This window comes from Emydura macquarii, unplaced genomic scaffold (assembly GCF_026122565.2).
Source record: "Emydura macquarii macquarii isolate MOO-44397 ecotype Brisbane River unplaced genomic scaffold, CSIRO-AGI_Emac_v2 contig_2874, whole genome shotgun sequence".
Classification (NCBI taxonomy): Eukaryota; Metazoa; Chordata; order Testudines; family Chelidae; genus Emydura; species Emydura macquarii.
The window spans coordinates 1-14,095 of NW_027133011.1; the positions used below are offsets into that span (position 1 = coordinate 1).

At 40.6% G+C, this 14,095-nt stretch overlaps 1 protein-coding gene across 1 annotated transcript; it reads right to left on the bottom strand.

Annotated features, from left to right (window-relative positions):
• Nucleotides 1-208: 208 nt before the first annotated feature.
• Nucleotides 209-13,835, bottom strand: LOC137166546 (nuclear factor NF-kappa-B p105 subunit-like; the record flags this gene model as incomplete). The annotated part of the gene is made up of 9 exons (XM_067568319.1): nt 13,818-13,835; nt 13,002-13,150; nt 11,138-11,301; nt 10,106-10,264; nt 7,128-7,232; nt 4,677-4,768; nt 3,932-4,070; nt 1,403-1,531; nt 209-298 (listed from the first exon to the last, which is right to left on the bottom strand). Coding segments are annotated over exons 1-9 (1,045 nt in total), but the record flags the coding sequence as incomplete, so codon positions are not given.
• Nucleotides 13,836-14,095: the final 260 nt, after the last annotated feature.

The window sequence follows — 14,095 nt, forward strand, 5'->3', positions numbered from 1 at the left end:
AGCAGTGAGAGGTTCTGTTGGCTAATTTAGTGATCACTGTAAGCACATCTGAGTGTTTGCACATGTACTTTAATCCTGTTTGGTTTAATCCAGGTTAGAGCGACCAAGTTTCATAGCTTTGGTAGTCATTAATAGTAATCACTGATTAGGTGAAGCAAATAGAGTAAACTAAAAATTATTTTTGCAACCAAGCTATTTTATTTGTTACCATGTTTCATTCCAGCACTAGGTTTTGTGGTGCCCGGGTGGAAAGGCATGCCTCCATAAGCAGAATACCCATAAGAGGGATAACCATATCCTAAAAACAGCAGCAAAGTAAAAGAAAAAAGAATTACTGAATTATTCTCAGAAACAAAACAAGCAATACAATGAAACCAAATGCTCAGACAAAAGCATTATTTTATGTACAGTTCCTAGTATTTTGTCCTTTTGATTTTCCATCCTACTAAAATAACAAGTGACAGATTAAAGCCCGACCCTCCACCTTTATGACAATCAAAGGAAAAAGTCTAGATGCCTGACTAGCAGCATCCTTTATCTCTGCAGTTCTCAGAAAGTAAGAGATAGCATATACCACATCTACTATTCAACATGGGGCCTGGCATGCTGCCTGAATAATTTTAATTCATGTAGTTATAATGGATTTGTATTCTGATACCATGCTTTAGACTAACCCTTCTATCACCAGTGGTACATGTACCGCAGTTTGAGAACAGCTGCTCTCTCCCCTTCTCTAACAGAAAGGCTATACTGATCATGACTTCCAGGATGTCACTGTTCAAATGATGCCTAGCTGCTCCACAGTATATCACTGTTCCTGCAAGAAACAAAAACGATCATCACGTAACATATCATACTGCTCCTCAATGCCATGCAGTAGACACAGAATCAGTTTCTGGTCCCTTGCTCGGTGGGCCAGCTGGAACTGGAGCAGGAACCGCAGCACTGCAGAGACATTTCACTGAGCAGCCAGCACCTTTTGAATTTCTGAACAATGACTGCCGTTAACTAACGGCATTGACAATGAGGGGATTTCTGCCTAGTCTGCTTTAGCCAGAAGGAAGGCATCTGTGACATACAACTTCAAGGAAGAAAAACAATGAGAGGGTTATGGCCTCCAACAGGAAAGAAGAGGATTTACTGAAAATATTACAGTTTTGATTCTCATTTCACACCAGTAAGAATCACAAATAACTTCACTGAATTCAATGGAGTTACACTGGTTTCACATCAAAGTAAGTGAAATGAGATTCAGGCCTTCTGTACCTACAGAAATACAGAGATTCCCCATGTCAATTTTAACAACAAATAAACACATGCCCTTTCTTTACGGACTAGAGAACAAACCACACATGTTAAAGTTTAAAGCTTATGCTTCAGATCAATTATCTTTTCTCTTTACCTGAGCCAGCACCGCCTCCTCCGCCTCCATACATTCCACCCCCTCCACCTCCTGCACCATTGCCTCCACCATAACCATCAGAAAAATTAGGCATGAGCTTCTGTCGTTTCCTTTGAACTTCTTCTTTATCTGTATTTTGGGGTGAGGGAGTGAATGAAAGAGAAACAGCAAAAGGAGAGGATGAGTCACTCCCATCACCAGCTGGGCACAGAAAAGAGCATTGGTACCGAATGTATACTAGAATACAACAGTTTAAGGGGAAATCAGAAGTACCTGTAGGTAGGGTAAACTTTCAGATCCAAACAACAAATCATGTTTGTACATCAAGAACTGCAACATCTCCAGTAAGTAACAAACCAAGCAACATTCTCAGACAGACCATAGCACCAAGGACATGATCACGCAGATGGGTCCAGGCATCTTCTCTAGTACTGTATCTGGTGCCACGATACCCAAATAAAGATGATTGGGATAGGCCATGGCAGGAGACACTGAGTAACATTTTCAAAAGTACCCCCAATGCATTAGTAGCCAAAGTCTCATTGAAAGTCAGTGGAGCTTAGGCTCCCAAGTGCCTAAATCACTTTTGAAAATTAGACTTAGGCTCCTAAACCATTAACATGCTTTTGAAAATTTTACCCATTAGGGAACAAAAAGGCGATTTTATCTGCCAAGCAAATGCACTTTAGAAAGAGGCTATATGGTTTGGGGTGGAGAGGTGCTCAATACCTTTGAATCAGGGCACAACTGAAATGAAGCATACTTCAGTACCAGACAGGCCAGAAAGAAAAATGAGTTTAAAGCAAGACATAAAAAAGCCGTCCAGGGCAGTAGCTGAGAACCAGCCTTACACACAGTACCACAAATAAAGGTAAAAAGAGTTCCCAGCTTCAAAAAAATCCTGAAGACTTTGGGGAGAACACCAGCACCCTACAGTTAAACATAGAGAAAATGAAATGGTCATGAAAAGAGGAGGTATCAAAAAGTGACATAAAAATTCTAGCAATGAGGAAGCCCAGCCACATTGCTGAAGAAAGAAGAAAATATCCCCCCAACAAACAATGAGATAATTCCTGAGAGGCCATGATAAGGAAACTGCATGCAGAACAGCATCAATCCCGACCATTGAACACGTAGACCAACATAATAAAAGTCTGTATATGAATGCACAATTTACAGACATACAGAGTACATAGAAAAGTGTACATGCACCAAATATACTCACACCCAGGAAGAGAGAAAACCCCAAAAAGCAGTTAATGTGTCTGGCCCAGGAAACAAAAAACACATTTCTGAGCTCACTTGAGCACTATTCAACAGGGGAATAGCACAGTACAGTTGCTAGAATACCATCCCTGAATGCCAGCCTTTGTGATACGTTGGACAGAGTTTATGAAAAAGACATTTACAGAAATCATCATTCAATTATTTTCACCCCTCTCAAAACCCCCAAAAAGTTAGCCTCAAAATTGGTGGGCTAGCTCTGGAGCAGTGTAAGAGAGATTTTTATACAATTTACGCAAGGAGTTCCTGGATGCTAAAAAATAGAGGTGTTCACCTAAGTTCAAATATCCACCTCTGAACATGGAGATTTCTCATTACTTTTTGCTATTTATTATACCACAACAGAAATAATTCACTTGCACCTGTCACCCTCTTCCTCCCCCATGTCTCTGTTTTGTCTATCCATTTTCTCTTGTCACGAGCTAAATCTTCAATCCTATACATGCTTAGGTATATGCTTTGAAGCACATGAGCAGTCACAGATTTCAGTGAGACTAGTCATGTGCTTAAAGTTAAACACACATACATATGCTATTGGATCAGGGCTTAAGATCATAAGCTGCTGTCTTTTATTACATGTGCATGTGGTCCCTGATGGGGACCTCTGAGCTATGCCATAACACAAATATTTGTATTACTATTTATTATTAATACTAACATGAACACTAAGAACAACCTTATAATTCAATCAGACTAATTCACAGCATGCAAGTCTTAAAAAAAGTATTGATCCACTGGGAAAGCTTCCCGACACTGAACAGTCTCCAGGTCTGAGTCCAACTATTACACTTCACCTAAATGACTTACAGTATTTTCATGAAAACCCCTTCTCTTCCTCTCCCCCACCAATGACACCACTCTTCCTCTTGCAAGAGGTGCCATGGGGTTATTTGATGAACACAAGTGGGTCAGGATTAGAGCTGGTCAGAACGTTCCTAACATTTCAATGAAAAATGAGGGGGAAGGGAAATGTAAAATATATTTTCTATTTTCACCAGCTCTAGTCAGGACCCTGGTTTTATGTTTCATCTGAAAGGCAGAAGCTGCAGCAAAATAACCCATTTTTTCCATTAGTTCTGCCCAACATGAGCCGTCAAGTATAGTATTTTCTAGAGGTCAAAAACCATGGCACAAAAAGATTACCCAAAATGAGTCCCATTGTATTAGCAAATATACGAGGACTCTGCTGTTTGATGAGCAGGAGACTTCCCCTTAGTAATGCATGGAACAGGTTGAATGAATTACCTTTGATTTCTGGGTAGTACAGAAAAGGCTTTGGTTCACTTGTTTCCAGATCAGATTTCCGCCGTAGCTGGACATACACAAATGCTGGTTTTGTGATATTGACATCTCTGTACTTTGGGGTTTTGAATACGATAGCAAACTGTGAAAAACAATGATCAGCAGGTTGTCAGGAATAGAGTTTTCTGAAATAAGATATTGCTTTACCCCTAAGTTTTTGTATTTTGGGGGATTTTAGTTAGTTACAGCTGAGAAGAAAATCTCGTTTGCATGAAGGCTACCACAACTATAAATTCCCATTTTATTTTTACTTCTAGTTTGGAGCTAATTAAAGTTTAAATGCCTTTTATGATACACAAATATATAATACATGTAGGTATTGTATTTTCTCTCTTGCTTTATCTTTTTTCCATGGTATCCTTAGTATTCCTGTAGGAGCACTGGAGATATGTTACTCTGTACCATTTTTCCATAGGTGTGCCTGACATCTCTCCTTTACCATTATTTTTGCATCATACTTTGCAAATTTCCTTTTAGTGTGTTTCTAAGTTTTGTTGGAACTATCATTTATCTTTTAAAATAAATCAGGGCAACATTTATTATTATGAAGTAACAGAGGGAAAACGTTGATTGAGAAGATTAGTATTGGGATACAGAGCCTTTCACTACTAAGCCATTGGTTCAAATGGGGCCCTAGTAGCTAAAGAATTGAAAGCCATTAGCAAATTGCAGCCGTTTGGCCACTTACCTGCCTATGTACATCTGTAGGAGAAAAATCTCCAAAGCCTTCCCACACCCCACCATTTTCATCCTCTTCATAAAAACGAATTTGAATATCATCTGTAAACAGGGTGAGAGAGTTAATTCACTTACCTTTTTTTATGCTTTTGGTTAAATCAATTTCTAATAAATATTAAATGGTGGATGGCAGTTCTAAAAGTTTATATTTTTCCTAGCACTCATTCATACTGTATACTATAAACAACAATAAAAGATTTTTGGTAAAGGAAAATAATTCTCTCTAATGCTGAATTTCACCCAGTATTTGCTTTCTGTGGTAATGTGTTACATTTAGAAGAATACATTAAACACCAAGAACTTTACCCCTTTCAAGTATGTTAAAGTTTAGGAAGATTTATATAAACATTATTTGGGGTCCAATTCTGATTTTATTTCCACCAGTTTTATGCTGGTAGAATTCTTGTGACTTCATTGGAGTTGCTCTTGATTTAAACCGGTGTGGGTGGAGAATGTGGCTCACTGTCTCTTCCTGTTTTACGATTAAATAGGATTCCTGCAGTACCTTGATACAGAATAACCATAGGGAGGGAGTTCTTAAATTTGAACAAAACTTGAACTCGTCAGGTTCAAGTTCTATTTACTGCTGGCCAAAAGCCACTTCTCAGCTACTGTCAAGAGTGACGACATCTACTTTCAGCAGCAGTCCTGAGCTAAGTGCTCTCCAGCAACGCATTTCCTCCCCCTTCCCAAAGCAGTGGGAGGGGTAGAGATGGTTCTGTCAGGCTGGTGGCCGTCTGTAGAGATCTCTTTGGAGAGGTGGGGAAAAACAGGCGGCCCTGAAGACTCTTTCCTCAGCATCTTTGGGCGGAGCTATATTAAAAGCTCATTTTCTGTCTTTGTCAATTGCAAGAAAGTCTTTCATCTTCCTAAGCAATGGGAAGAGCCCTGGAGTCAGTGAGCTGTTTCTGCCTGAGCCCCAATCTGGCAGGATTAAGACTGAGAAACACTCCTTTCAGCCCTGCTGCCATGTGCATTCAAATTTCCTAGGGCACAGAGGTTTCAGAGAGTGGAATCAGGTCAGGGAAACCCCACTTTTGGAGTTTCCATTTATTCAGACTTCTTAAAAAAATTACATTTTACTTAATCACCTTGAAAGGCCCTGGATTTATAGTTTTAAAAAGAAAAAACTATTTCCCCAAACTCCACCAGTTTCTCTCTTCCCTACAGAACTACATGGTACATTGTCTTCTTCCACAGCTCTCTGCTGCAGTGTGGAATAACAGAAAATGCCTGAATCATTTAACCACTCTACGGTCAGGCAGAGAACCATGCACACTGTTGTAGAGATAAAGTAGATCTGGCAGTCCCTGCTTTGATCTACAACACTCCAAGTCCCCTTTTTCTTTTCTGTTTACTTCCATCGATGAACAGGAAATCAGAATATTTAAAAAAAAAAAAAGTCAATATGTTCAAATTTGAGCATCTTAAATTAGGCATCCAAATCCGTATTTAGCGCTTAACCCTGCAAACACTTAATTCCCGGAATAATATTTACTACTGTGAGTCCATGGGACACCTCACATGGCACAAACCTTATACCTTGTAGTAACTATTTACAGGTTCATTCCCTTTGGCATCTCCATAAAAATGGCCTGATTATCAGCAGTGCTGAGCACCTGCAGCTCCCACTACCCATTATACAAGGGGTTGGAGGCACCATTGGGGTGTGATCACTGGGTCCACGAAGGGTGATCACATGTCCTGTTTTGGCTGGGACGATTCCCTTTTAAACCCTGTCCCGGGTGTCCCGATTTTTTTTTTTGGCAAAGCTGGGCATTTGTCCCATTTGCTCTTGCCAACTGATCATCAGGCAAACAGGACAAATGCTCAGCTTTGCCAAAAGGAACCCTCAGGGGAGGAGGAGAGAGGCAAGCAGTGATGCCAGGCAGCTCAGGCTAGCTCCATGTGTGGGAGGAGGCTTGGGCAAGCGGCTCATGTTGAGTCCCGTGTGGTGTCCCATTTTCCCTTTGGGAAATACGGTCACCCTAGATCCATGATTACACAAACGCAGTGTTCACAAATCCTGGCAGCCTGGCACCTAAAACACAAACTTCAGAGGGACTGGGGAGGTATCCTGGTCACCATTTGCTGGTTGGGGGCGAGGGAAAAGGGTACGTGAGCTTCTTTCTCCCAACTCTCCAAGGCTGTTCTCCACACAAACTCCATTTACTTGAGGGTGGGGCATTTCACCCTGTTAGGCTTAATCACGGCTGGCCTGACTTTCAGAAGGGCTGAGAACTCACAAATCCTGCTGAAGTTAATGGGAGCGGTGGCGGCACAGTCCCTTTGAATGCCACTGCAGGCCTTAAGCATACAGTACATGACAAACACAGCAATGCTACGTTATAGTCCCAACAAATGGGCCGACTCGAAACACCAGAGAGTCTGAGGCTCTTACCTTTCTGAACCTTGTCACAAAGAAGGTAAATCTCTTCTCCTCCGGTCACACACCCGGCCGTTCTGTCCATCCTTACAATCTTTAAATTGGAGGCATTGGAGGCTTCTGTCAAAAGGGAAGAGTTAAAAACAAGATGTTATTCATGTACTCTGCTGACAGCTCTAGGCTAAGAATAGGCATGTCAGGGTTTGGTTTTAATCCATAATGGTCTGTACACATCGATTTCCGCTGACACCCTGACACTGAAAGAAAAAAAAAGACATCAATTGGTAACAGCTGGCGGGACTGCAGGGACTGGGTGTCACCGGCTCTGCAGTCGTGTAGGAAGCCCTCTGCAGCTCCGCTGTCACAGCCCCACTCGCTCACCAGCCAGGAGTGAGGGAGCTGTCCCCAGACAGGAAATGGTCCACAGCACCCTGTGGCCAGGGGCTCATCCTTCTCCTTGCAGTCCTGGCCAGGATTCTCTGCTCCCTTGGGCCAGGATGATCGTAGCCCCTTCCCCCACTACCTTACACCCTGGTGTCTTTGGCCCCTCAGACACACAGAGAGCCCCCTGCAGCCCCGCTGTCAGCACTGCCCTAGTTCTAACCCCAACCCTACCCCCCACAACTGTAAAAATAAAAATATTTAAAAATAGAAAAGAAAATCTTAAAAATAAAAAATGGATAAAAACCATCAAAATTGGGGGGGAGCTTCAAATTCTGCCAAGCCTAGCTAACAAGAAAGCACAGAAATGGGATAAAAGGCAAACCTCAAAGAAGAGTCACATGATATTGTCTAGATCCCTATTCTTGTGAAAATGAAGGATGAACCACTAATTTTTCATCTTAAGGACCTAATCTTGTACACCTTATGCAGGCAAAACTCCCACTGACATCTGTAGAAATTTTGCCTGAGAATGGACTACAAAATAAGGGCCTCATTCACTATCGCGTTACTCCTGTATGAGCACCATACCAGTCAAGTAATGCAGAGGTCAATCTAGACGCAAAACTCTACATCGTTACTAATTAGATAAAAAAAAAATGTCATATGAGAATTGCATCACATTTTCTCTCTTGAAATCTGTCAGTGTGGTGCTAAGGCAGACCTTTGTCTACTAACTGCTCAATATGGTGTGTGTGTGTATGTTGCTGTATGTTTTCCAATCTCCTGTTTCTTTTCTGCTCTGTGGCCTACTGAAAAAGTGTTTCTTGGTCTCCACCCAGTTGGCAGTAGACTGGGGTCCCCATTGCCACCACAAAAAATGGCAGTTATTGGCAGTCTCAGCAGATAGGTCACAGAACTATCCTCTCACCATTACAAATAATACCTTCATGTAAGGTCTGAAACACAAAGGCAGGGTGGCATGGTAGAAGCTTGCACTGTCATACGCTGCGCCCATATTGTGGAGGACTTCAGTGGCACCATTCAAGAGCACTAGATTCACTCAAAAATAAATTGAGAGAAAAAAAACCCTGTTTCTTTTGACATTAACAAATAAATGAATTCAGTTGGTGGTCCCAGATACTCTGGTCAATGGCAGTGGCATGAAAACCTAGATAGTGAGAGAGACAGATACATCTATTTCCTCCACCTTCCCCATAAACTGAGGATGGACTTTGATGCTCAGACTGCTCAGCAACAACAACAACAAAAAAAGTATAGAGCAACATCACCTTTTTTTTAATGTGGCTTGGCATAACTACAGCACATTTTGTATTGTAACTTCCTCCTCTCTGCTTACTGTGTCAATATACGGGTGTGTGGTACCGTAATGAAAGCATATTGGAATTATAACAGATATTAAAGTAAACCATCAACATTCCTCAGAGATGTCACTTGGTATGTCACATCACCCTCCAGATGAACAGAACCCTGCACAGATACAAAATTGGTATCCACATCTGATCCACGATCCGCAGATTTGCAGGGCTTTAGATATAAAATGTGGATCTTCATCCATCTGCGATCTGCAAAAATGGTATGCAGATATCCGCAGACATAAAGTGGATATCCATGGATTTGCAGGGCTCTACAGATGAAGAGCCTGACGCTTTTTACTCTTCCAGAGAATGCAAGTACTGTATTTTTAAAAAACTGTATATACTTTTTATGGATTATTATTGCATGAATATTGATAAACTGGTAGTTATCAGTAGCAGGTAGGAGAATAGCAGAATTAGAGGGGGTTCAGAGATGGGCAATGAGAATGATCAATGGCATCGGAAAAACTCATATGAAGAGAGATTAAAAAGACTGGGATTGTTTGCCTTGGAAAGGAGATGAAAAGAGTGGATTTAAAGTATATAAAGTAAGGAATGGTCTAGAGACAATAGATCAAGAACAAGAATTGTCATAATTAATAGGACATTTTTTGGAAGGGATATACCAACTCCACACTGGGATGGAAGCGGTTAAGGGACTGTACTGGGCCCAGAAAGCCCCACCCCTCCAACCCTGCAGAGCATGCTCCACCGAGAAAGAGGGTTGAAAAGGGAGCAGCAACCCAGCTCAGAAGTGGGAGGCTGGGGAAGAGTATAGACCTACCCTGCAAGCTCCTGCCAAAAGGGGCTGGAGAAGCCTCCCTGCAGGAACTGGACTGTATGCGGAGCCCAGCTGGGCTTGGCAGTTTGGTTTCCTTTTTCCTTATCTTGGAGCAGAAGCTGAGGGAAGGAAGCAGTGGTAGGAAGCGACACAGGACTAAGCATTAGGCCCCTCGGCCCACCAAGGACCTCATCACAGGATATTGAACCTTAGGCTTCAGGGCTTAGGCCACTCTCTTACTCCTAGAGACCAGGATGACACCCAACGTGAGGGGCAGATTATCCCACATCAGCCTCATGTGGGGTTCTTACACCTTCCTCTGAAGCATCTGACACCGACCACTGCCAGAGATAGGACAGGGACTAAGTGGATCTTGGGTCTGATCCAGGCTGGCAATTCCTATATCCTATTTTCCTAGAAAGGAAAAGGACATTAATGCCAAATATACTTACTGCTATCATATATTGCATCTGATATGACAGGATCAAGTCTTCTCGTGAAGCTGCCAGTGCTATCTGGGAGGAAGGCAGTGAACATGAGTCGCACCACGCTGAGGTCCATCTCTTTAGTCTGCTGAAGTGCTGCCTGACGGATGATTTCTCTTTCCCGTTCTAGAACCAATCAATAGCAGAGAGAAATTGACACAACAGGGGGAAAAATAATTCTACCTCCAAAAAGCACTGACAAAAATCGCTTTGCTTTTTGTTATTTTATTGTTTTAACCACAAGCTTCAATCCTTATTTTTACTTGGAAAATTGTAAAGGGGTAATTCACTGCATACTGCACTTGCAGTAAGTGCAATGACATGCAATTTGTTGCCTGCATGTTGATATTTATACTGCACCCATAATTGTGCCAGGCACCTCACAAACATACAAAGAAGTCCTGGCCCTTTGGAGTTTACAGTGGGTAGAAATATGATGGAGGAGGACAAGGATAAGATAGTGCAGTTATTTAAACAAGGATCACATTTAGATCCTTTAGGCACCAAGCAGCAGTAAAATAAGTAAGTATTCTCTAACTTCTGGCTTTGCTGTAGACTTGGATTGGCTCTTTGGTCCTTCATTAGCTCTCTGGGAGCAATGCTGACCCTAGGGATTGGAGGGATGATCTTTCCCCAGCAAGATCTCCATTCTGCCTACAACCACTTAAAGGAGCCGATAACTCTCCATGATAATACAAAGTGACTCAGTTTCTCAGACTACTAAACGGGTGAAGATGACAGCAATGTTGGTGGGGCTTGTGTACAACTGTAAATGTTGTCGAAAACTAGGAGAGCAGGTTGTCTGGTTCTACATGCATGATGAAAATGGAGATCCCAAAAGCAAAAGACATCTCAAAACACACAGCTGGGGGCAGACTGCCTTGGGAGCCTACTTAGACATCATTCTGGCTGAGAATCTGTGTTTCTTGAGCAAAATCTATTATCACCAACACATGTTCTCACGACCCATAAAAATCAAATGCATAATATCCCACCCACCTGTTAGTTGTCTCTCTCCACCACCTTCTGCTTGTATGTAGTTGAGTTCAGGATGCACTAGGAGCCCAGGATTGTATCCTTTTTTACAGGCATTTATCATTCGTGCTTCCAGAGTTTCAAACACTTTCTTTTTTGTGACATGAAGTATCCCTAGGTTTGGAAACCTACACAATATGATTGGAGAAATATATTCTTAGTCTCTTATGCAGAAGTTTGTCCACAGTCTTTCTCTGTTACCCCAATCACTTGGAGCTGATTCAAAGACTCCATGATCATCCAACCTTCTGAGCAATATTGCTTTTTCAAGGGTAAATTTTCAAATGTGGGTGATTGAGCAGCACTGCAAAATGTGAGGGCAGCCACTGCATATGCAAAACCTAAATCACTACGTGTCAGTGATCATATGGATGCACACAACAGGTAACCTGACACACAAGTACTTGTTTGCACAAGCAGTTACCAGTTTTGGGCATGTATTTTTGTTGTGGATGCAACTCAGGAAACGACGTTTGAAAATTTGACCCTCACTGTCTGTGCTTGCTCTATCTTGGTAATGCCATAACCAGAGATGTTCAAACTCATGAATTCTGTAGGGAGAACAGTTGGATTTTAAAACCAGTGGCCTTCTATATTTTTTAACTGCTGTGCAAAAATCCTGTTCAGAGAAGTTAAATCAGAGTCTTAAAGGATTATGAGAGCAAGCTAAAAACAGTGCAATGATTTCCATAGGATAAGAAATTTACTAGTATGGTTTTTATTAGGCATTCAGTGAGACACTGCAGATACCAATTTGAGTGAAAATTTCCATAATACACGACCTATATTTGAAATGAGCTATTGGCACATTTAAAAATAGTCAATTAGCTCTGGAATTAGCATGGAATGAAGTCGATATTCCAATTTTCGTATGGGTCAATTGAGGATAGAAAGGCGGTTCCTAAATATCTGATGAGAAACTACACAGGAGTTTAATAGGAAACACACCAAAGAAATATTTCAGATAAAACTATTTAAACTGCTACAATCAAATCAAGTCAGCACATTGGGCTTGAACATCAAAAAGTCACTGCATTTAAAAGAAGTCTTCCTCCCTCTCTAGTTTTTAGACTTCATCACTTTCAGCAAGAAAGACATTCAGGAGATCATTGGAGTAAAATTCACAATTAACAGCTAGCTTTAAACCTGATCCACAACTGAAATCAGACATTAACCTGATTACTGAATACTGATATAAACAATTGCTCTCTTGTAAACCAACAAGACCAGACTAACTGTTGTTTTAGTATGATCTTTATTGCTTTAAACTTAGATTGAACAGTTTTAGTTATTTAATGTTCTCATGTTTATATTTGTCTTATTTTAATTTCCATTTTACTAACTTCTATTTTCTTAATTCTTTTTCAGCTCTGATGTTGGCAAAGTTCAATGAAAATGGAACATTGATGAAAACTGTAATAAAAGGTCAAGAAAAATTTTACAATTCTGCCATCCCCATTTTCAAGCTAGTTCTAAATACATTTTTGAATAAACTTTTAATACAAATCTGGATTGCACACACAACGTGCCTGTTTGTAGCTCTCCAAAATCATAGTAAAATTGTTTGGTTAAATCTGTTTAACTTTTCCAGATTCGAATAATTCCCAAATATACCCTCTACATCTTACATGTCAGTGTCTTCTAACCATGGATAAATTGAGGCCACACTTATTTTTTCTATTTTAAAGTATGAGCAAAGTACAGAGCAGAAAGAGAAGGACTGATGCTCCATTTAATGGTTTACCTTTACAATTTTTGTCTCACCAGTTACAGTTTTTATCCTCGATTCTCTACCCACTAGTTTTGCCAGATATATCAGTATACTCACCCTACTACCATATCCTTAGGTCCTGCATTAACTGTGCATATTCCATCCTCACAATATTTACCCACCAAGCTATGGGCATGCAAGTGGACGCATTTTCCATTAGTGACTAACTGGACAATTACTTTTGCAGGCCCAACATAATTGAAGATCTGTAAACAAGTGTAACAAATGTATTTTAAAAACAGAACAAATATTAATTTATCATCAATCTAGGTAGGTATTTTCTGTCACTCTGATATCTGAGCACAAACAAATTTACATAAAGCATGTATGTTTTCATTCATTCCTTCACAAAATACAAATAAGATAAAATGATTCTGCCATGTCACCACACAGAGAGTCTCATCAATTCATTTACTAACTGATTTTTAAAAATTAAATACAACAAAAATATATTAAACTCAACATACAAATAGGAGGAATGAGAAATAAAAGTTCAAGAGAGGCCGTTACATCCATTTTTCAGAAAATAAATAAGTAAGTAATTCATTTTGGTCTTCTGCACTACATAGGTTAAATTTCATTCAGTAGATTGCATTCCCAGTAGACAATAATGCATGTTCAGAAGTTGAAGGAAATGGTATGTGTTTAGCATTAAGAAAATGCACTGTTTTGCTGAATGTAAAAGTGCTCTTACAAAGTTAAGATTGAAATATTACAAAGATTACTGCATTTCTTTACAATGTTGTGTTCTCATTCCAATAATCCCTTTTGGCGAAGGCTTTACAGAGATATATTTGGCATGGAGTTCAATCTATGTTCATAAGAAAGTATTCTACACTGGCTCCAAAAACTGCAGCTATCATAGGGACTTACAATAGCTTCCATTGCCATAGTATCTTAGTACACACAATCAACCCCTTTTTCCTTACAGCAGCCCTGTAAAACAAGGAAGTGCTGTCCCCCTTTTACCTATGGGGAACTGAGTGACAGAGAGACTCACCAACGATCGCAGAAGAAATCTGTGGCAGAGCAAGGAATTGAACCCGGGTTTCAGGATAGCTCCCCAACAACTGACCATCCTTCCACTTCACACACAATATGTGGCCCTGAAAATACTAATGCACGTTTTTCTTTACTCATGTGCATAGTCC